Below are 24,874 nucleotides of genomic sequence, written 5' to 3'. Positions count from 1 at the left end.
GATTTGCTCCTCACACCGATCTCACAGAACATCCCACCAAAGTATTGGGAACATCTCACTAGGAATAACAACACACAAGTACAAGAAATCTTCCCGATGTGCAGCTGGAACGTGCTGTGGCCTGTGGGGTTGGTGTGAGGAGCAGATCCGGACTCCTATTCTGCAGATATAGATCAGGTAAAATGAAGCGACAAAAAAAAAAGTGCTGACAAGGCAACAACCCAATGCGCAACTTATTATGCCACAAGCGTCACTACCGGACAACTCAGCAAAGAGACCAAGTACAATTACAAACCCAACTCTCCCAAGAACATTAGGAATAAATATTACAACAGTCGGATCAATCAAAATTCAAAAGAATAATAAGAACATGACCTAAGGATTACAAGATACATTCGTATACACACAACCGAGCTTAATGGACACAAGACAAAAATAAAGCAAACAGAAAGCCGCCTTCACCCAACACACAATTGAGACAGGAGAAAAGGGAACCTAACTGCAACCTGGAAGCTTGTTTCGCAATTAACCCCCAGAGTGAGAGACTGTAGATGTTACAAACTGCCCACCCTTAAGTGTGTGAACAAACTGCTGCGGCAATGAATGTTCCACCTGCGATGCAAATCCAAGTAAAGCATCACCAACAAAAGCAAGTAACACGCTCATATTTTGCTTTAGTTTTTTAGGGTGTTTATATGGTTAGGCCATTTTTAAATACATTTTTCTGTAAGGAAAGTTATATCTTCAATATTCAGAAGCATACTTTCTCAATCAACATGTTCTACCATTATGTACAAAGACAGTTCAGAAGCCAAGGAAAGGTTGACTTTTGAAAAGAAAACAAAGAAGAATCCTTTGAGGCCTTCTCGTTATATGATCTGAGAAGGAATTTACTTGAGATTCACTAGTTTTCACCTGTTAACCCAATCGAAAAGTAACAATTCCTCTTACTGTTAAGGGAGAGATAAAATTCAACATCATCTTTATTAATGTAGGGGCTGGTAGATGGAAGAGAATGTCAATAGGTAGCCTCGCTTCAAAGTCTAGCCAAGTATACTCTGAAGTCTAGGGAAAATCTAGACAATAGTTGCTGGTTTTCTTCTAGTAGCAGAGAACTACTAGAAAATAACAAAAAGAAGAGAAGAAATCATATTTTTTTCCAACATGGATTTCAAAAGGTGGAAAAAAAAAGAGCTACTATATAGAAGAACAAAAATCAACTCATTCATTTCTGCTATTCTGGACAGATTTACATATAGAACTCCTCAAAGTTCTGATTGAAATATAAATTTAGCAATTACTAAAACCGCGGCTGAGTTCTAATTAGAACCTAGAAACTCCAAAGAATAAAACTTCACAAAATAGTAGTTGACTTAAACTAATAGTTTCCTAAACAAAATAGGAAACTAATAGTTGTATACCCTTCTAAAAACATAGGGCATTCCCTAAGACTGTTTGGTTTGAAAGCAAAGAGAGGGAAAAGAAGGAAACCCTACCTTTTCTTTCAAACCAAACACAGCCTAAAGAAAATAACAACTGGTTTGGAAACATAAAAATAGAAACTATAGATTTAGAAACTGCTGCCAGCTTCCAAATCTGGGTGCAGCCTGTGGTTCTTCCTCTCATATATTTTAGTCAACTTTGGGATGCTCAAATATCTCCACAAATTGATTACCGTATCCTCTATTGCTACAGAAAGCTGAACTGAACTAAATATGTTCATCCTCTTACTCCTACAACCACATTAACCCCTTCTTTACGTGAATGAGGTTCACCCCTTGGGCCTAAAGCTCCATCAGCTATGGCACTTTAGCAGTTTTCTCAGGACAGTAGGGCTCTGGTGGTTTGTCCAAAATGGCATCAGAGATAATGCTACTCTGTTGGCAAGTCACAAGCATGGAATTGGGGGGCTGTAAGGTTATGGTCCATGGAATGGTGTGGAACACCTGGGAGAAAAGAGCAAAGCAAACTTATGAAAAAAAAAAATTGAAGAAATCATTTGAGTACTTAAGGGGCTTTGTCCTCTTCTTAGCTCTTAGGCACTTGTAACTGATGAATTCAAAGGCCTAACTCATCAGATGATCTGAGAAGGAATTTTCTTAAGACCCTTCTGATCAGATTGCTGAAGAGGAGATAAATTTGCAATTTGAAGGAAGCAGTATTGCCAGTCAAGGCCATTAAGCATTGGAGGGATGTTATCTATTATCTAATCTGATGCAAGTCCCTTTACTAAAAGACACTAAATCCAAGTAGGCAGAGGTTAGGGCACTTGTCATGAGTGATTATATTGCCAATCAGCACAAGCTGTCCTCATGGGTGATTGAAGGGGACTTGGCATATGCCATAAGATGTTACTGAAGAGTGGTAAGTGAGCCCTAGTGCATGACTCACTACCTAAATGAGATTAAGGAAACTTTGGCAATCATGGCTGTTCAAATAAGTAGACTTCTATAGAATTGAAAAAAATAGTGATTGGTCTTGACAAATTGAGGATAGAGGGGGCCTCTTTTGTAAAAGTTACAGTGATGCAGGTATTGGAAGTAAGGAAAGAAGACGTGGAAGAAAAAATCAAGTTTCTTCACATTCTTGAATCAATGGCAATTTTGTAATTTTCTGGTAATTTAGATTTTGGTGCTTTTGTGTTTTTGCTAATTTATTGACTAGTTTGTCAGTGTCTAGAACAGGGATAAATTTATTTAAGGGTCTTAGTAGTATTAACAGTCATTTTGGAGAGGTCTTAGAATTTTGAAAAGTTGAAGATGAAATTACATCATTTTCATTCAACTTATTTTCAATGGGTCATAACTTGTCCACTTTGCATGATTTCAGTGTCATTTGAGCTATCCATTCAATGGGGCCGAGATCTTGTAAATCCAGCATGTCTTGAAAGAGATATAGCCATTTTATTGATAGGGTTTTGGGTTTTTCTATTTCTTCAAGTCAATGTTGGAGTTGTTTCAAGACATATTATGCTAAAGAGAAATTAGTGCATATGCTGAAAATTAAATTATGAAATAACAATTATAAGCCATCAACAAGAAGGACAAAAATCAAGAATAACTATAGAACAGAAGCAGAGATTCAAGGAAAAAAAAAAAAAAGATGGAAAGGTGAACTAGAATAAGAAAACAAAATATAAGGATATCCAAACAAGTCCAGCAAGGCAATTCATTATAAAATTGTATTCCTCAAAATCAACTAAGAAACTATTGGAATGTTAGCTTTATTTATTATGTTTGTATTCTGCTGAGTTAGGGTCCGTTTGGACAAATTAAATCAGTTTTTTCTTTTGTTTTTTTATGCTATAACTTAAGTCCTACTGGGCATAAGGGTCCTTTCCCTTCTATTTATTATCGCCCTATATATGTTAATATAAGATGGCGCCGCCAGCACTGTAGCAGACTCCAAATCTCTTTTCTCTCTTCTCTCTTCCTCTTCTCTTCTCCTACCTCTCTTCTCCTCTGTTCGGCTGTTAATATGGTATCAGAGCGGTTCTGCTAGGCCTGTGAGCAGATCGAACAAGCTTCAACTTGCTGTCTTCTTCAACTGAGATAAAAAAAATGCAGACCTATGACTGGTACAGATTTTTTTTAGTGTTCTTTTCCTTTTCCTTGGTCGTGTACCAAGAAGAAACTATATGACTCCAGACTGCTGAATGTTGTCTGAGAAGCTGAGGTTCGAACCTCTTTTTTTTATGGATCGTGTGGTCCCATGTCTGAGAATTCAGATCTGTAGATCGTGGATGACATGATCTTTTAATCCTTGTGGTGTAACCATACTGGTTTATGACCCCTCCTAGCAGTCGGATGTGTTTGGGGTGTCTGGAAGTTGGTGGAGTGTGACTGCTAGGTCAGATCAGCTCTGAGATCACCCTAAAATCTTGCCTTTTTTTGACAATCTAGGCTGGTTTGTGGTCAGATTGTGTCCAGATTGTAGTGTGTGCATGCGGGCTTCTGCAACTTCAGGAATTTCAGGAGGTCAAAATGGAATGAGTGGGGGATGGATATGAGTTTCCCCATGGCTGTAATCCCCTTTGATGGACTGAACTATCTTGAATGGTCTAGGGGAGTTAAACTTTATATTACTGCTAGAGGAAAAATTGGGTATATTAATGGTAAAATCAAGGAACCAAGGACTGGTAGTGCCGAACATGACAGATGGGACCACGGAAATAGCATGGTGATGTCATGGCTCTTGGTTTCCATGCTGCCACAAGTAAGGAAGACATTGTGGGCTGAAACAGCTTGTGAAATATGGGAACAAGCAAAATCTACCTATTCAAAACAGAGACACTATGCAAAGATAAATCGATTACAAGCAGAATCCTCCACTTGCAAGCAAGGGGAGAGGAGTCTCTCGGTGTACTATTCAGACTTGGCATCAATTTGGGAGGAACTGGATCATTATCAAAATGTGAATTGGAAGTGCGATGAGGATGCAATGGCCTACAAATCACTTGTTTCCCAACAACAGGTATTTGCCTTTCTTTTGGGGTTGAATCCTACATATGAATACATGGGGGTACAAATCTTAGGAAGGAAGAACCTACCTTCAGTCCAAGAAGCTTATGCCCTAGTTCAGTCTGAAGAGAGCAGAAGAAGTGTGGATGACAAAGACAAACTTTGGTGCACTCACTGTCAAAAGTCCAGACACACTAGAGACACATGTTGGGATCAATGGGCTCAGGAATTGAGTAAGAAATCTGATCCGAGTAAGAAACCAACCCAGCAGAGTCAGAAGAAATATAACTCAACAAATGTGGCATCTCAAGAGACTAGTTCCATGGTACCCCCAAGAGCGACACTCTAGTTCTGACCCCAAGGAAGAGATCATCAACTCCTTTCGTGACCACTTGGAATTATATGGTAGGACACTTCGCCATATGGATTCTGGCCCTACTCCTTCTACCTCCTTTGCGTCTAAATCAGGTTACACTGCCACTGCCTTCCATGTGTCATCTCATACATCCGATTCCCCTAGGATAATTGACTCTGGAGCCTCAAACCACATGACTGGTAAGTCAAATTTATTTCAGGCATATAACCTCCTCTCTGGGAGAGATAAGGTGAGACTGGTTGATGGGTCTTATTCCACCATAGCTAGTCAAGGAACCATCTCCCTTCCTCTTGGTCTTACCCTCTCTAATGTGTTGCATGTTCCTAAATTACCTATCAATTTACTTTCCATTAGCAGTATTACTCATTCCTTGAATTGTTCAGTGACCTTCTTTCCTTCTTCGTGTGTGTTTCAGGATTTGACCTCGGGAGAAACGATTGGTAGAGGAAACATGGTGAATGGCCTCTACGTGTTAGAGAATAAAGTTGGTCTTGTGGCTACAGTCTTTAAATTCTTCTAGTGAAAATCATGCCTACTTATGGCATAATCGTCTTGGTCACCTTTCGTTTGAGTCTTTAAAGCTTATGTTTCCTGAGTTGTTTAAGTCTTTGTTAGTTAGTAAATTGCAGTGTCATACGTGCTAATTGAGCAAACATTGTAGAATTTCCTTTCCGTTAAGAAATAAAAGATCTAAATTTCCTTTTCATATTGTTTATTCTGATGTTTGGGGCCCTATTTCCCTACCAACTAAGACTGGATATAAATATTTCATTACGTTGATCGATGACTACTCTAGATATACTTGGTTGTATCCTATGCGATCTAGAGATGGAGTGCCAAAGATTGTGAAAAACTTTCAATGAATGGTTTTCACTCAATTTCAAACTAAAATTCACATTTTCCAACCGGACAATGCAAAAGAGTACTTCCATAGTGATCTCACGGAGTTCTTTGCTTCATGTGGATCTCTTCATCGAAGCTCTTGTGCCAGGACACCTCAACAAAACGGTGTTGCTGAAATGAAAAATTGTCATCTACTTGAGGTAGCTCGTGGTTTATTACTTCATATGAATGTTCCAAAACGTTTTTGGATGGATGTTGTTATGTGTGCTGCATATATCATCAACCTATGCCATCTCGGTTACTAGAGTATAAGGCCCCACATCAGCTCTTGTTTCCTACAACTCCGTTGTCCCCCATTCCAATGCGTGTCTTTGGGGTGCCGTCGCTTCGTTCATGACTTGTCTCCTACTCGCAGTAAACTCGATCCTTGTGCCACTCCTTGTGTTTTTCTTGGTTATCCGTTATCTCAAAAGGGTTACCGCTGCTATGGTCCTATTTCACGTAAGTACTATGTCTCCATGGATGTATCATTCTTTGAGAGTCAACCTTTCTTCTCGGTTTCTCCTCGGGGGGAGAGTAGGGTTGAGGAGAAACACACTCAGGTTCAACTACCTCCTCTTCCCAACCCTTCTCCATCTCAGGTCTTTGCCACCATAAGAGCCAGCAGAGTTCAAGAGCCGTGGAACCTGAAACTATGCAACTAAGATCATCGGACTCTCTAGAGGTAGATCCTCCTCATCAGTCAGGTACACTTGTTCCCATTGATATGCCTGAATCTCTTAACATTGATCCTTCTGTTGTTAATGATCTTGATGTTCCTATTGATAAGAGAAAGGGTGTTAGGTTTTGCACTACTAATCATCCTATCTCTCATTTTGTGTCCTATGATCATATTTCACCTTCATACCGTGCATTCCTTTCCTTTATTGACATTGTCTCTGTTCCTAAGAATGTGGCAGAAGCTTTATCCAAACCTGAACGGACAGATGCAATGAAGGAAGAAATTAATGCCTTACACAAAAATGGCACCTAGGAGTTAGTGGATCTTCCTGAAGGGAAGGAACCAATGGGTTGCAAATGGGTATTCACAGTAAAGCATAGAGCTAATGGTTCAGTAGAAAGATATAAAGTTAGATTGGTGGCCAAAGGGTTTACACAAGTGTATGAAGTAGACTATGCAGAGACCTTTGCACCAGTGGCCAAGATAAATTCAATCAGAATCCTCCTCTCACTGGCAGCTAACCTTGATTGGGAACTTCATCAGTTGGATATCAAGAATGCATTCTTGAAAGGTGACCTAGAGGAAGAGGTTTACATGACTCAACCTCCAGGTTTCTATGCCAAAGGTAGTGAGTAGAAGGTGTGCAAGTTAAAAAAATCTTTATATGGGTTGAAGCAATCACCTCGGGCCTGGTTTAGTAGGTTTCATTTAGCAGTGCAACAAATGGGATTCAAACAATGCCAGTCAGATCATACTTTATTTGTGAAAAAAGGTAAAAGGAAATTGCAGCTTTAATTGTCTATGTTGATGACATAGTAATCACAGGAGATTGGAAGACTGAAATACAGAAACTAAAGAAATTCCTAGTCACTCAATTTGAGGTGAAAGATCTAGGCCCCTTACGTTATTTTCTTGGAATTGAAGTTGCCCGCTCAAAAAGTGGCAACTTTATTTCCCAAAGAAAATATGTACTAGATCTATTAGAGGATATAGGCAAGTTGGGAGTGAAACCAATTGATTCACCCATTGAACCCAACCATCAGCTAGGAGACAATCAGGGGGAGTGTTTGAAAGATGTAAAGAAGTTCCAAAGACTTATAGGGAGGCTCTTATATTTGTCTATGACCAGACCTGATATTGCCTATGTAGTGGGTGTTCTTAGTCGGATCATGCATAATCCTAAGACAACTCACTTTGAAGCTGAAGAAAGAATCCTTAGATACCTCAAGAAGTTCCTAGGAGCTGGTTTGCTTTTCCAGAAACATGGGCATTTGAAAGTGGAGGTGTACAAATGTTGATTGGGCAGGGGCAATCGATGATAGAAAATCTACCAGTGGGTATTGTACCTTTGTGGGAGGAAACCTAGTCACCTGGAGAAGTAAGAAGCAAAGTGTGGTGGCTAGATCCAGTGTTGAGGCAGAATACAGAGCCATGTCTCATGGAATTGCTGAAATGATGTGGACAAAAAAATTGTTAGGAGAGTTGGGTTTTGCAGTTAACAAACCTATATCACTCTACTGTGACAACAAGGCTGTTATCAACATTGTTGCTAACCTAGTCCTCCATGATAGAACAAAACATATTGAAGTGGACAAGCATTTTATTAGAGAAAAACTGGTGAGCGGAGAAGTGTGCACTCCTTATGTTAGTTCAGAGGAACAACTTGCAGACATCTTCACCAAGGGCCTTCAACACGTGCGGCATAATAATTTGTGTGACAAGTTGGGCATGATTGATATCCATGTCCCAACTTGAGGGTGAGTGTTGGAATGTTGGCTTTATTTATTATGTTTGTATTCTGCTGAGTTAGGGTCCGTTTGGACAAATTAAAGCAGTTTTTTCTTTTGTTTTCATCTATAACTTAAGTAGGGGCATAAGGGTCCTTTCCCTTCTATTTATGGTCGCCCTATATATCTATATATATATATTAATATAAGTTGGCGCCGCCAGCACTGTAGCAGACTACAAATCTCTCTCTTCTCTTCTCTCCTCTCTTCTCCTCTGTTCGGTTGTTAATAGAAACCTAATTATGTTACCGTAGCCTTTTTCTTTCTTTCTTTTTTCTTTTTTTTTTTTTTGGGGGGGGGGGGGGGGGGATCCTTTACAAACTACCCTACATGGGAACTCAAATACCAACTCTAACTACTAGAAGGGTCATTACCCAATGTTGGTGTTGGCTATCTAGGGTCTTGGGAGGGGAGGACTAGATATGGACCTAAAATTTGGCACTTTTGCATAAAGTGGCTACTCTCAAATTCCAACTCACATTAGCCTGAGATTTTACACCCCTACCAACTCTAATTGCTAAAACACTAAATATCAATTAATAATCCTACTACAACTTAAAAATCAATTACTAACCCTACTACAACTTACCAAATGAACACCAACCAAGAAATAATAAAAATATTGACCAGAAATTAGAAAAAAAAAAAGTAATTAGCACATAAACACCATTTACCAGGACATAGTGAGAGCAACTAGTACAGCATTTTTCTTAAAAGGTAGGGTAAAATTGTATTAATCAAAAAGAAGTATACAAGTAAGTTAGTTCACTGTACAAAAAGATTCTGCACATATGAACCATTAAGAGACCCCAAAAATGTAAACAGCAAAAAAAGAAGACAAAAGATCATCATCCTTGAACCGTAGGTTAATACTCAACCAGCTTCTAAGGTTTTCAATAATTTGTTTAATCAACACCTCTTCTTGAGACTGTTTTTGGTAAAAAACCCTCCTATTCCTTTCACCCCAAATAGCCCGAACTACTGCAGCATTTCATAACATTTTTAGTGGATACTTTTGGAGATACAAGAAAAGAAAAACAGTTACTATGGTAACAGTATGAATTTCATTCAAATAAAGCCATACTACCCAAAAAACTGGATAGCATGGATCAATACAAAAGCCCAAAGTCAATAGTAATTTTGAAAGGTAAGTAGTACAAGTTAATCCCTGGCCTTGGCAATATCCATACAAGATTTTCCCTAGTTACACCTAGGGGTGAGCAAAAAAATCTGAAAAACCGAATCGACCGAAACCGAACCGAAAAATCGGTTAACCGAACTAGTCGGTTCGATTTCGGTTCGACATTCTTAAAAAACCAATAGTTTCGGTTCGGTTTCGATTAACCATTTAAAAAACTGACGGTTAACCGAACCGACCGATATATACAATACAACATAATATTATATATGTTATATTATTTTTTTATTTTTTTTAATTCGAATAAAAGAGTTCGGCAATATGCTTCAGCCTTTCTCTTTCAAATTTCAACCTTTTTCGGCAGTGCCAAACTGCTAGTCTAACAGTCTCCAATATTGTCCATCGCCCATTGGTTCTTTTTTATCTTTTCCCAACATTACCAATCTGCCAGTCTGGCATTTTCTCTTTTGTTTCATTCAGTCTCTCATTTTTCAACTTTTCTCTTTGGTCTCTCTCACTCTTTCATTTCTGTCAGTCTCACTCTCTCGCTCTTTCATTTCTCTTTTGTGTTTTGCCTTTCTCTCACTCTCTCATTTCTCTACTTTTGTCTCTCATTTGTCTTGTTCTCCAATCCCCACACCAGACGGCCACGCGGTCCACGTCAACCACCAGCACGGCAGCACCAGCGGCAGCGCCGGTCGCCGCCTCATCGGCAAGCAAGCACCAATAGTCCAACAGGCTTCCATCTCTCTTCTCTCTCTCACCTCTCCTCTCTGCGTCTCCGCCAGGCACCACCAACCAATGCCGACACCGACAACAACCACCGTCTTAATGAAAAATCCACCATCTTCATGAAAAATGAAAAAAGAAATGAAAAATCCACCACCGATAGCAACCACCATCCACCAACAGTTTTAGTTTTTTTTTTTTATTTTAAGTGCATAAGAAAACCAAAAAACCGAACCGTGGTTAACCGGTGAACCAGTTACCTGATTGCATCGGTTCGGTTTCGGTTTGAATATTTAAAAAACCAATCAGGTCGGTTTGGTTTGAAAAAAAATACCCCACAGTTCGGTTAACCGAACTATGAGCACCCCTAGTTACACCCATTTTAGCTAGGGAATCAGCCAAGTATTTGCTGTCCTAGGGACCCACCTGAATGAGTTATTCAGGTTGTGTCCTAGAGCCTATACCTGTCTATCCATTGACTGGTACCTCCACAGAATATCCTCTTCTATTCTCACCCAATTAAAAAGAACTTGACAGTCCCCTTCAACAATTAATATATCCATCTATGCATATGTACCAAACATAGGCCACAGAACTAGAATTTCAGCCTTGAGAGAGACAGAGTTACTATGCCCAATGGGCCCTTTATAGCTGAGAACACTGCTTTAGCAGTCTCTAAAGACACCACCAGTTCTAGAAGCCCCTGGGTCACCTAAACTACCATCAAAATTTAATTTTGACTTCACCTACTTCAAGCACGCTCCAGTGCTTTTGTCTTTGCTGATTTCTCACTTGATAGGCAACAATTATTTGCCATCCTCTCCATAGGCCATTAACAGACACACCACATGCCAAAACTAAATGGGCAATTCTCACCATGGTAAGGCCAATAAAGAAGTTAGTATCTAATTCTTTACCTTAAAATATCTTGCCATTTCTGTCAACCCCAATGCCCCCATAAAAGTCACTCTCCCCATCCTCAAAAGACAGATCCCAAGCAACAATACCCAGAAAATATGCCCTCAAATCCAGCTATCTCAAAAACTAATTACAACTGCCCCCCCCCCCAAAGCAGACACTTTCTCCACTAACCTGCCATCCTCACACTACCCTCTAGCATACCCCTATCTCTGAAATTACTGACATCAAAACTATTTAGTTAATTCAATGGATGTGACTTCAGAATATTTAAACTTGTCCCTTTCTTCTAGTTCTCCGCAATCTGCATTGTCTCTTCGGAGGGTCTCATAATGGAACTTGCTTGTCTAATCAGTAAAGGTTGCTGCATCATCTTCTTTAATATTTACTCAACATCTTAATCCTTTTTTTTTTGTTTGTTATGCTTTTTGGAAGGCAGCATAATGTCACAAAATTGTTTCAACCTTATCATTTTAGTTCCATAATAGGGGTCATTACTTGGTGTAATGCTATTGGAAAATTCTTGGGCTGACAAGCATGAGAATGTGGGTTCAAGTCTGAGATCATCCACTGTGTGCAAAAAATGTCAAAGGCTTTCAGTCCACACCTCCAAAGACCCTACATAACTGGGATCAACATTGGGTAATGGCCTTTTATTTTAGTTCCAAGATATATTCCACATGTTGGCCAAAGAGTTCAGTTATTACAAAATTTCTGAACATGTTTCCTTCCAAGAAAATTGAGGGTCATTCATAAATAAAGAGTTCATTGATCAATTTCAGTAAAAAAAAAAGTTAAAACAAGTGCAAGATTTAGTACTAGGATGCTCCATGCATGTTATAAAGCCAAAACCATGTTAGTTTTATACAATTATAGAGTCAAAAACGTCATGCATATAAAATTGATGCATCAACCAGTTTGTGCAGATGAAGAGAGCCTCTCTCCACATGAAGAACTGACTATGGTATATAAACCTATGGCAAAGGGCAACATATTGTTATCTAGAGAGTAATAATCACATTGTCAAATTGCAAACTCTATTGCTTTTGAATAAAATTTTCAGTTAACTTTGCACCAAAAAAAAAAAAAAAAAAAGCCTATTCTTACAAATGAAACTCTAGTTCTTTTTATTTTCCTTTTTACCGGGGGTAGATCAGATGCAAATTCATGAGTACCTTATATAATATCTGAAACTCTAAAAGGTTGGTACTTTATATTAGATGGTACAAAATGAAAAAGGGGCATATAAACACCCTAGAGAAACATATTTACACACTCTGCAACATCCCAACCCCACCCAAATAAAACAATTCGACCAGCATCTGCAAATATAGCAAATCCAGGTAAACAAAGACAAGTCCATACCCAATCAGCATCAAGGCCACCACCAGGTACTAATACATTTATTTCACTTGACTTAGCAGTTGTTATAGAAGCCCCCAGAGACTCTTTACTCAGATATAATTGGCAGCCTCCTGTATTGTCCACTGAAATTGTTGGAGCCGAGCCCTGAAAGCAGTAGAAGAGGGTTGCTAGAACGAACTAAAAAAATCTCACTGCTCTGGTAAGCAAATAAAAAGAAAAAGTAAAAGAAGCAAACTATAATCCATTCTCATATTTAGGTGAATGCACCTTCTTCTAATTGATAAATTTTTGCATAACCATTTAAAACTCAAAAGCAAGAATTCCAAGAATCAGAAATAGATGTATACCTGGCATTGCAACTCAATAGCATTACAGTTCACGATCTCACAAGCTGCTACAACATCCTTTATTTCAACCATAAAAGCCACAGATCAGAGTCAAGTCCAATCTATGTTCAAGTCTCATGCAATAATAGAATAGCCATTTTATTCACATGTACTAACCGTGAATACAATCCCCATCTTAGTGCATTTGTCAACTGTTATATTATTCACTTTCCCTGCAAATTGTTTAGGTAATAATAAATTCATTTGCTTTCTGATAATAAAACCTAGAAAAGTTTATTCAAGGACTGGATGCCCAACCTTGTTATATACAAGTAGTTGGATAACCAGCCCAAAAATACTGGTACAGCTTATGGGAAGCAGCAATTACCTTGGATTTGCAAAACAGAGTCCTTGCACCCAAAAACATATACAGATTGTTTTGCATCACAATCATCAATAACCAAGTTCTTTCTCCCAATTTGATTCTCAACCACCCACCTGTTAAATATGTAACAATAGACAAATCAAATACCAAATCCACCTCTTACATAAGTATAAAGCTTATCAAGAAAGATGCTTCCTGAAACATGGCTAGCTTTCAATGTTAAAGAAATTCTTAGGATCCTCACTTGCGACCCATTTGAAGCTCCAACTTTGGAGGTCCTGCCTTAGAAAATGATGGAGAACTAGTGCGTGCATCTTTTTCACTGGAACCAACAATGCTAGTTCTATTAGCACGGTTCTTTGTCTTCATATCATCCGTTACCTTTCTTAGACCTATGAAGGAAGGATTCAAATTAAAATGACATTATAAGCCATCTAAAAAAAGAGATGATTCCATCAAATATAGAATATATTGTTCCATTACCAGCAGCCACAGGCTTCCCTGAATTGATTTCTCGAAATACTGCTGCCAACCCTTCCTTTGAACGCGATGATGAAGTGCCAGAAGATTCAGGCGTAAGGAGAGAAATGGGTGGAGGAGGTGGAGGGGCAGGGGCATTTATTGGGGAAGCTTTTGATAGAGCTGATACTGGGGGGGAAGCTTTTGATGGAGCTGATACTGGGGTAGTAGCTGTTTTTCCAGTAGGATTCCATACAAGGCCCAAAGGATAAAAACTTTTAACATAATCCCTCAAGCCTGGCATGTAAAGCTCCTTTAGAGCTTTAGCCCACTCCACATGATTAGGGTCTTTACTCTTGTACTCCACGAGAACCTGATTTAAAAAGTGGAAAGTCAGTATTAACCTGCAGAATTCACATTGGCTTAAGTAGACTAACATCACAGGATGAAATAATTCCAGTCCATGAACCAAATAAAAACTAAAAGTTCATAATAAGGGAAGCCCAAAAATGTGACACAATAAATAGGTTTCACTTTTATAGATTATTTTAGTAGACAAATGTTTTAAAATCAAGCATAATTTAAAATATAAGGAATGCTTTTATAGCATTAAGCAATAAAGAAGAAATGCATTTCTTCTAAACCCCGTGATTCTATTGCTAATATGAGTTTTTATTTTAAAGTAAACATCAAATTTTTCATTTTTCTCTTAAAAGAGAGAAGAATATACAAGAGGGCAATTTGATCTTAAAAGCATCAAAACGAAACAAGGATCTAAGCAATATATTGCCCCTAGCCCTTTGTTTCCCCACTAAGAAAAACATGCTCCTGTTGCATAGTGGTAAACTATTAAAAGTCAAATCACCTCTTTTATACCTTGTTGTTGTAGAACTCTGCCATTTGCCAACTTTCTTCCACATGTGTGATAGGAAGACTCATACCTTGAAAAAGAAAGGAGAAAGAAACATAGTTGCTAAACTGAAACCATCTGCTTTTAGCATAGGAACATTAATACACAATTATCTTACCACAGTCTTTGCCTAAGTATGCAATCCAAGCTAAAGCTGTGAGACTGTCAGCAACAGCCTTGAAGTGGTTGAAGAAATCAGATCGTCTTCCTTCAGTCAATGCATTTGCCTTCACGATCACTTCATTCAGTGGCTTGAGAAATTCCGCCATACCTCCAATGTCAGGTTTCTGTACAGCCAATACAAACTCAATTGAAATTTTGCAGTAAAAGAAGTGAAAGAACCAAATACTCTATTGCATCCAACATTAACTACTATTCACCTTTTTTCATATTTAGTTTCCACCTAATATTTTTCCAAGTCTCATGTGATCTTATGTCTGGAATCAGGATTATTTAGGGGAACTTGATTTTAAGCTATTAACACATTGCTTTCTACAAAATACAGACAAACAGAAAACCTTCGAGATAGATAGAATGAAGCATACAATATTTGAGATCCAGAGACTACTTTATTAGCAAAGAAATAAGTGAGATGGAAAGACAATTTCATACTTCTATCAGAAAGCATTCTGTTGCAGAGCTGAGGGGATTTTATTTTGCTTTTAATAGAAATAAGAAACTTCCATTCATGAGAAAAAAAGTGAAAAGGGTCATTACCTGATGTAAAGGCAGCAACACTTAATTATGAAGAAACACATGACAAATCTAGAAGGAACAAGAAAGTGAAGAATTCTCGTGCTTGAATTTAGCTACTTTCTTGTTTTAATTTTGTTTTGATGATTTTCAAGGTTGTTTCTCAGTCAATTAATGATTTCCAGTGGATTATTATTGTTAGGAAGAGTCTTACAGGGTATATAGCTATTAGATAAGGTTATTTTTGGGCTTTCATTACTATTTTGGGACAGGGGTGTTTTTGTAATTTCTGGGTTTTATTGACTGCCGACCTAAATAGAACCCCTATATAAGAACATAACTGACGTTCAAAGAAGAAAAAAGGAGGATATTCAATTACTTCAAGCTGTTTTTCCTTTCTTCACTCTATTTTCTTCTTTCTCTTGAATTTCTCAAGCAGTTTGAGTGATTTTTGCTGTAAAAATCACTAGAACAGATCTGCTAGACCTGCTCTCCTGCATTAGGTGGTATCAGAGCCTGAGTTTTCTCTCAAAGCCCACAACAATGCTTCCAGTGATGGATCTGAGATTCTCCCAGCCATCAGAGAGTTACAACAGCAACAAGCTGCATCCTTTCAAGGTTTAGAAGCTGCTATTAGGCAGTTGACTGAAGCAATCACTAGGACTAATCTTCAGCCGCCTAGTACAGCCCCAACCCTAGAAGAAACTAGGGGTTTCCCTGCTGTACCAGCAAGGAGAGTTGATCTAGGGAATCGGTTTCAGCCACGAGTGGTGATCCAGCCCCAAGAACAACCACATTTCCAAGCCCTAGCAACAGCCTTTGATTTTAGTGATGAAGAGGAAGATTTTGATGATTTTGAAGATGAAAATCAGGGTATGGGAAGGCCAATTGATGCTAAACAACCAACTAGAAGAAGGAATAATGGTGATAGGGATTACAAGATGCAGATAGTGTTGCCAACTTTCAATGGACAGTTGCATATTGAAGATTTCCTAGATAGATTGGATTCGTGAGGTGGAGAAATTCTTTGATTTTGCTGAGACAACAGAAAATAAGAAGGTGAAATTGGTCTCTTATAAGCTGAAAGGGGGAGCTGCTGCTTGGTATGATCAAGTTCAGATGGAGAGAGTTAGAGCTGGAAAGCAACCTATTAAGACATCGCCAAGAATGAAGCAGTTACTACTTTGGGCTCAATTCCTTCCACGTGATTATGACCAATACTTGTTTCAACAATACCAACATTGTGTGCAAGGTACACGTGGGGTTAGTGAGTGCATCTGAATTTTTCAGGCTTTCAGTTACTAGAAGTTCAGGACTGTTATCAGTCTTGAACCCTAATGAATCTCAGGATCGAAGATAAGCAGAAAGAAAGAGGAGAGAAGAGAAAGAGGGAGAAGAAGCAGTAGAACACAAGGGTTGAAAGGAGGAGCAGAAGCTTCATGTTCTGCCGCCGCCACTTTAATTAATATTTATAGGTTATGCTCATTACATGGAAATGACAGATCTGCCCTTAGTCTTTACATAACAAATAGAGTAAAACAAAGACTGAACTAAATAACAACTGAAACAACTAAATGACCAATAGCTAACCCTGGGCAGACTAGAATATCTTCTACCCTACGAACACAGTGGGACCGTAGCTGTGGGGCCCACTTCAGTGTTCTCTACACAGTTCATAACGAGTTGGTTGAAACTCTACCACAAAAGGCTGCTCAGTTTATTGAGGGTCTCAAACCAATTATACAAGAAAGAGTTGCAGCCCAAGATGTGTAGGAATTGAGTGAGGCTATTTGTTTAGCTATAAAGGCTGAAAGACATCTTGAACGATACCCAATTAGACACCAAACTTTAGGAAGGCACTACTTGGGTGAGACATCTAGGGTTGAGACTATTGTCGAGAAGGGGAAAACTCTCTTGAATGCTCCTAAGGCTGGAATGCCCACTGCCCCATTCCATAACACTTTCCAACAAAAGAACCAGCCTAGAGGGCAACTAATTCAGCCTCAAACATGGCATGGCAATACCAACCTGTCCAGCAAGGTAATCAACCTAAAAGTAACAACCCCTATGCATATCCTATAGGGAATAAATGCTATAGGTGTAGGGGAAGTGGTCACACATCTAGCTCTTGCCCACTCCATGCACGAGAGGAGTGTATATGATAGAACAGGTTAAAGGCAACCCAGATTTTCAACCTCAAAATGAAGAGCCTATTGTTGATGAAGAAGAGGTTTTGGGAGATGATGTTCATTGGGATTTTCCGGAAGAAGAGAGATATTTTGGTATGGTCAAGCGTATTCTTCATGCAGTTAAGCAACCAATGCTTGACACACAAGAGAAGAAGATCTTCAAAACACATTGTAGAATAAAAGATATAGTGTGTGATTTAATTATTGATAGTGGGGCAGAAATGAATGTCATTGCCAAATCAATTGTAGAGCAGTTGGGCTTTCCAAAAAGGCCTAACACCGATCCCTTCATTGCTGGTTGGATGAAGAAGATTCAGCCGGAAAAGGTTTCACAACAGTGCAAGGTGGCTTTCTCTATTGGTAATGTATATTTTGATGAATTACTATTTGATGTTAGCCACCTTATTTTGGGAAGACCTTGGAAATTTCGTTATGATGTCACTCATAAGAGAAAAGATAATCTTTATATTTTCACTAAAAATAAACAGAAGATTGTTCTTGCACCTTTGAGAATAAAGGAATGCCCCTAAGCTTGTCAAGTGCAGGGGCGTACCCTTCTTCTTACTCAAAGATTCTTGTAGGAATCTAAAGAGACTGGGCAAATATATGCTATTGTTGCCAAGGGTGAGGGTTCCCTGCTTACCAATGTACCCAATGCCATGAAACCATTAATTGAAGAATATAAAAGTGTTTTCCCTAAGGAATTACCTGACAGTGATAGGTTGTATGAGGGAAATACAGCATGCTGTTGACTTTATTCCAAGGGCTAGTTTGCCAAATTTGCCACATTATAGAATGAGTCCTAAGGATCATGAAATACTCCAAGGGCAAATGGTTGAACTTCTAAGGAAGGGAATGGTGTAAATCAGCACTAGCCCATGTGTTGTTCTAGCACTTGCACCAAATAAGAATGGGAGTTGGAGGATGTGTGCGAACAGTAGGGCCATCAAATCGGTTTTCGATCCCTAGGCTGGATGATATGTTAGATATGCTTCATGGGGCAGCAATGTTTTCTAAGATTGATTTGAAGAGTAGTTATCATCAAATCAGAATCCGCCCTGGAGATGAATGGAAAACAGCTTTCAAGACAAAAGAAGGATTGTTATGAGTGGAAAGTTATGCCTTCTAGACTTTCCAATGCCCCCAGCACATTCATGAGGTTGATGAACCATGTTTTGAAGCCATTGATTGGCAAGGTGTGGTAGTATATTTTGATGATATCCTAGTGTAGAATTCGGATTAGCTGAATGTGGTGGCTGTTTAGCAGGCTGTGGAACCAATGATGAGGTTCCACACCAGTAATAAATTCATGGGCCCCACCGTAAAAGGTGCAGGCCCCATGTATTTAAATACTGGCGTGGAACCTCATCATTGGTTCCAGAGCCCGCTGAACAGCCATCACATTCAGCCAAACCTTGCTCCCTAGTGTATAGCAAGGACAAGGAAGAACACCTACAACGTTTGCAAGAAGTATTTGAGATTTTCCACCAAAATCAGCTTTATGCCAATCTTAAGAAGTACAGTTTTGAGGTCAAGCACCCTGTGTTTCTTGGGTATGTGGTCAGTGACTCGGGCATTATGGTTGATGAGGAGAAGGTTAAGGCTATTAGAGACTGGTCTTCGCCTAAAAATGTACACGAGGTGCACTATTTCCATGGTTTGGCTACTTTCTACAGGCGATTTATACGGAATTTCAGCAGCATTGTCAGTCCTATTAATGATTACTTAAAAAAAGGGGCAGTTTCAAAGGATACTAAAGGCAGAAAAGGCATTTCAATTGATAAAGGAGAAGCTAACCAAAGCTCCTGTACTTGCTTTGCCCAACTTTGATAAGTTATTTGAGGTGGAATGTGATGCTTCAATGGCAGTGATAGGTGCCGTACTGTCTCAGGAGAATTGACCTATGGCTTTCTATAGTGAAAATTAAATGAAGTTAGAAGGAAATGGTCTACCTATGAGCAAGAGGCCAAGAGCTAATATGCAGTAGTGCAGGCTTTGAAGCATTGGAAGGATTATTTGGTCCAAAGGGAGTTTGTTTTATATACCCGTCATCAAGCTTTGAAGTCTATTAATAACACGAACACTACTAACCGTATGCATGCTGGATGGATAGCCTTCCTACAAGAGTTTACTTTTACTCTCAAGCATAAATCAGGGGAACAGAATAAAGTAGCAGATGCTTTGAGTAGGAGGGTTCTTTTGATGAAAACATTGCAAGCAGAAGTCATAGGGTTCAAATGCATAAAAGAACTCTATGCTATAGATGAAGATTTCCAGGTTGAATGGGAAAAATTCCAAATGGGACAGCATAGTGAGTTTGCCTTACATGATGGTTTTCTCTTTCTAGGAACTCGATTATGCAATCCTAGAGGATCCTCAGGGGAGAAAATCATTAAATAATTACATAATGGGGGTCATTTGGGCAGAGACAAGACCATTGAAATGGTGGACAAGCGTTATTATTGGCTACATCTCAAGAGGGATGTTGGGAGGTTTCTACAAGGTTGCTATGTTTGCCAGACATCTAAGGGGCATACCCAAAACACAGGGTTGTACATGCCATTGCCTACTCCAAAGGGTGCTTGGGAGGATCTTTTCATGTACTGTGCTTGGGTTGCCTAGAAATCAGAGGCAACATGATACAGTATTTGTAGTAGTGGATTGCTTCTCGAAGATGGTTCATTTTGTTCCTTGAGGATGACACTGATGCAACACATGTAGCCAACCTATTCTTTAGAAAAGTGATTAAACTACATGGCATTCCAAAGTCTATTACCTCAGATCATGACACAAAGTTTTTTATAAAGAGGAAGGTGATAAAAAATCACTCGAAAGAAGATAAGACTAACTTAGACACTTCTTACACTAAATAAAAGCCAACAAAAGACTCTGAAGAAAGAAAAGAAAAGAAAACTAACTCCTTCAGCACCAGATCCTAGACCAATTTCATAAAGGTCAATTGCAGCAGTGAGCAAGATGAGTCAAGCAGAAGAAAGAACCTAATCTTCCCCAACAAACACCTCCTCTTGGTTGTCGCCATCTTCATCCCACCTCCCTCCTCCAAGTTCCTTAGCCACTTTTGGAGGACTTTATGGTGATGGTTTGACTCTGAGCTACAATTTAGCAAAACTTGTCATCATCAAACCGATGGGAAAACAAAAGTGGTGAAAAGGACTTTTGGTAATATGATACACAGTCTATCTAGGGAAGCCTAAACAATGGGATTTAGCTCTTTTACAAGCAGAATTTGCCTATAATAACATGGTGAACAGATCTACTAGCAAATCTCCATTTTAGATTGTGTTTTGACGCACTAGACTTGGTGCCACCTCAAAAATTGCCAGGATATAGTTTACTTTGTTGACAAGATCATATCCATTCATGAAGAAGTAGAGAAACACCTAGAAGAGGCCAAAGCCAAGTATAAGGAAGCAGCTGATCATCATACGCGACCAAAGTTTTTCCAAGAAGGAGATGAAGTAATGGTATTTCTAAGTAAGGACCAGTTCCCTATAGGGCAATACAACAAGTTGCAGCCAAAGAAGATTGGACCCTAAAAGATCATGAAGAAGATTAATACCAATGCCCATGTTGTAGACTTTCCTACTTCCGTGAATATATCTAGAACTTTCAATGTTGCTGATCTTTTTGAGTACAATTCACCCATCTCCAAACAAGACTTGAGGGTCAGTCCTCTTCAAGTGGAGGGGACTGACGTAGAAGCTGCAACACTTAATTATGAAGAAAAACATGACAAATCTTGAAGGAACAAGAAAGTTAAGAATTCCCGTGCTTGAATTTAGCTATTTTCTTTTTTTTAATTTTGCTTTGATGATTTCCTAGGTCGTTGCTCAGTCAACTAATGATTTCTAGTGGATAATTATTGTTAGGAAGAGTCTTACAAGGTATATAGCTATTAGAAAAAAGGTTATTTTTGGGTTTTCCTTACTATTTTGGGACGGGTATTTTTGTAATTTCTAGGTTTAATTGGCTGCTGACCTAAATAGAACTCCTATATAAGAACATTATTAACTGATGTTCAAAGAAGAAAAAAGGAGGATACTCAATTACTTCAAGCTCAAGAAAGCTGTTTTTTTCTTTCTTCACTCTATTTTCTTCTTTCTCTTGAATTTTTCAAGCAGCTTGGGTGATTTTTTCTGTAAAAATCACTAGAACAGATCTGCTAGACCTGTTCTCCTGCATTATTACCCAATGTTGGTCCCAGCCATCTAGGGCCTTGGGAGGGGTGGACTGGATATGGACCTAACCATTGGCACTTTTTTTTAAACAAAGCAGCCACTCTCAGACTTGAACCAGCATTCTCACACTTGCCGGCCTGAGATTTTACCATTACACCAAGGCCCAAGCAATAGCCCCTTCATGAGAAAGAAATGTAATACATAAAAAAGGACAAGTAACTAATTACTCCCATGAAATGAAAAAACAGTACACCCAACTAACAGTCAGAATCTAACTGGACATCAACAACAAATCAAGGAAAGACCAAAAATTACATCTGAAATATAAAATATTGTATATCCAACTAGACATGCTACAACATCTACGATGAACAACTCAATTAGATGGATTATAAACAGGTCAATGCCCTTGCTAGCATGGTTTCAAATGTCGCTAATGTCACCCAACATATGTCAATGTCGAGACTCACCGACATGAAAATGGATGGTAATATAAAAATCACATTATTTCGGTCGACATTTCCTATATTTCGGAAATGTTGACCAAATCGGTCCAAATAACCAAAAAACAGACAATTTTTCCTATTATGTCAACAGGATGTCAATAATGTCGACAGGATGTCAACTAATGTACATTAATAATAGAATATATTAGTATATTATATTATTATAATACAGTATATTAATATAAATTATTCCATTAATAATTTCTATTTAATATTTCAAATAAAATATTTATAAAAAATAATTAACAAAATATAAAAACAAAAGAATAAATTAATTACTTTATAATATAAAACATAAAATATTTTTCAAGTAATAAAATATTAACTAGTTAGTATTTTTTAAAATATTTATAAAATCAGAAAATGTTTATTAAATTTTATAATAAATCATATTCTACATTTAATATAAAAAAAATCAAAATAAATTTTATTAAATGTTATACTAAATCATAATTTATTGGAAGTTTAGTATTAAAAATCATAATAAATTCATTAAGTTTTATAAGAAATCAGAATTTATCATAATCTTAATACTACAAAAAGGAGAATCAGTTTATTAAATTTATAATAAAACATAATGTATTATAACTTTAATATTTAAAAAATCAGAATAAATGTATTTCTATTTGCTAGTGTGAAATAAATAGATTAGAATTTATAATAAATCAGAATTAAAAATAAGAAAAGAAAATATATCAGATAACCTTGTAAAAACATCAAAATGCATAATAAATCAGTAAATTGTCATTTACTAATTTGTTATTGATCTTAGTTTCTTAGCTTTATATAATGGTTGGGAATAAGATAATAGTCTAGAAATATGTATTAATGCTTCTTTTATCATTTTACAAAATATCATTGCATATTTCCACATATTTCATAATATTTCCACAATGTCTCTAATTTTTACTATATTTCCCCTCGACCTTTCCGACATATGTCCTATATTTTGGTAAGCGACATTTCCATTGACATCGACATTTTAAACCTTGCTTGCTAGAAAGGGGGTTGGGAGGTCTGTATCATTTAAGGGAGCTGCTGGCATGGAGGTGCAGACTATGTAATTGTTTTTGCTTGATGCATATTAGTAGGTTGGGCTTTGCATTGTTCCCTTCATCTGAGTATTTCTTGAATATGAGAGTTTTTCTATTTTCTTCTATTTTATTTGTGGCTTCATGCAGCTACATAATGGGGGTATCTCATCCCCCAAACCCATAACCCCTCAACCCTGGTGGCAGCAGAATTTGATCCCAGGTCTCTGCTACAAAGTACAAACAGACACATAACCTACCAACCGAGCCAGGTTTTGCTATTTTCCTCTTTCACTACTATTAATAAATGCCTTTGACTGTTATTACTGGTCACACACAACAACACAGAAAGAAGAAAAATAAATTAAAAAGAAACAAAAGATGAAACCAAGCAACTCAGATTGATGTAGTTCAGTACTTCTACATAGTAATTACTCAATATATGTGATGTTTCAAGGTAAAAGACATTTTATTTGTTGAGAGAAGATATATCAAAGCCTTTTCAATGTGGTGATTGAAGGATTGACTCCATATACAACTTCAGTGGACTTTGGTCTTTAGGACTTAACATAATGCAGCTTGTGAATGATGTGTAAATGGAAAAAGATCTTTACAGAGTTCTGTTACTTATTGGAGGATAATTACTACTCATAGATTGCTAACCTTCATCTATGGTAAAATTCAACGGCCGTAAGGGATTATCATCACAATTTGCAGATTTTATCCTAATGATGGAGATTCATGCATGATTCCACTATTAAGTAAGCATCATGGTAATAATGGCAGTCAATCAGCAAATACTTCACCGTTTGTCTGCATCAGCCTAATATTGTAATGAATTTGCATTGTGCATGTACAGTAAAAAGCATCATGTTTCTGATATTTCCCATGAATTCCTTGGGCAAAAGATGAATAAGTTTTTATTCACTTCCATGCGTTGGTATTCGCAACATGCGTTGGTATTGGTCAGACCTATAAATTGCAAGGAAAAACTCATGGCATGAATCACACATATTGCAGCCCATGGTAGTGGTAAAGAAAACGAGAATGCAATATCAGGGTCAAATGATCCAGATTCAGGTTTGTATAATGAAATTAGATTTAAATATCTAGCGAAAAATAGAGCCTCCATCCACGCCCAGTTGACAGTGGACCATTATAAAGACAAAATTCTGATCTTTTCCGATTAGTTCAAGCAATAAACATCGGAACGCACATATTTCCGATCCAAAGTTTCAAATTCAAAGAAAAACTCAACCGAAACTGGTTTTAAACAGAATAAAAAAAAACACAAAAAAAAACACAAAAAAACACAAGAAAACGACCTGACATTGCTTGGCTTTAACAAGAAGCTCCTTCTGAACAGAGAATGCCCCCTCGAGGATCTTCGATACTTCTAGAACCTTTCCTCCGATCTTTGTCGCAGCGGCAGAGACTCTACCGAGGAATTTTGCCACGAAATCATCATAAGCAACGATTGCCGGATCAACCGGTGCATCTGCGCCATCTTCCGACGAACTCCCGGGACGGAATCCAAGAGAAAGCGCTTCCAGACGAGCCACTGCCGACTCCAATCTTTGAATCAGCTTCTCCTCCATTGCTAGGGCTTGATCTAAGATCTATCTCACACTTTCTCTTATATACTAAAAGCAGAGCTGTGTTTTTGCTGTTCGTATCAATCACCTCTGACCAAATATGCTGCTCTACTCTTTCAAGCAGAGGAGAACGATAGAAAGGAAAACTATTTTGTTACTCTTTTTACTTGTGGATGACTTTACCGAAAGGCCAAAAGCGCCAGTGGCCCCGGCAAAGCTTTGACGCATCCCCACTTTACCGTTT

General features: G+C 38.1%; 1 protein-coding gene across 1 annotated transcript; it reads right to left on the bottom strand.

Annotated features, from left to right (window-relative positions):
- Positions 1-206: 206 nt before the first annotated feature.
- On the bottom strand, positions 207-24,874 carry LOC148850909 (cyclase-associated protein 1-like). Its single transcript, XM_088947132.1, has 10 exons — positions 24,361-24,874; positions 14,536-14,704; positions 14,384-14,448; positions 13,532-13,880; positions 13,293-13,440; positions 13,052-13,161; positions 12,841-12,896; positions 12,685-12,741; positions 12,338-12,481; positions 207-612 (listed from the first exon to the last, which is right to left on the bottom strand). The coding sequence occupies exons 1-10, from the start codon at positions 24,631-24,633 to the stop codon at positions 526-528; spliced, it is 1,458 nt and encodes a 485-aa protein (XP_088803258.1). The 5' UTR covers positions 24,634-24,874; the 3' UTR covers positions 207-525.

Source organism: Nelumbo lutea, chromosome 5 (assembly GCF_056320005.1).
Source record: "Nelumbo lutea isolate HS-2025 chromosome 5, American lotus-T2T, whole genome shotgun sequence".
In the NCBI taxonomy this organism is placed as follows: Eukaryota; Viridiplantae; Streptophyta; class Magnoliopsida; order Proteales; family Nelumbonaceae; genus Nelumbo; species Nelumbo lutea.
Note: the sequence above shows the minus strand (reverse complement) of the source record. Positions and strands in the feature narration are given on the sequence as shown.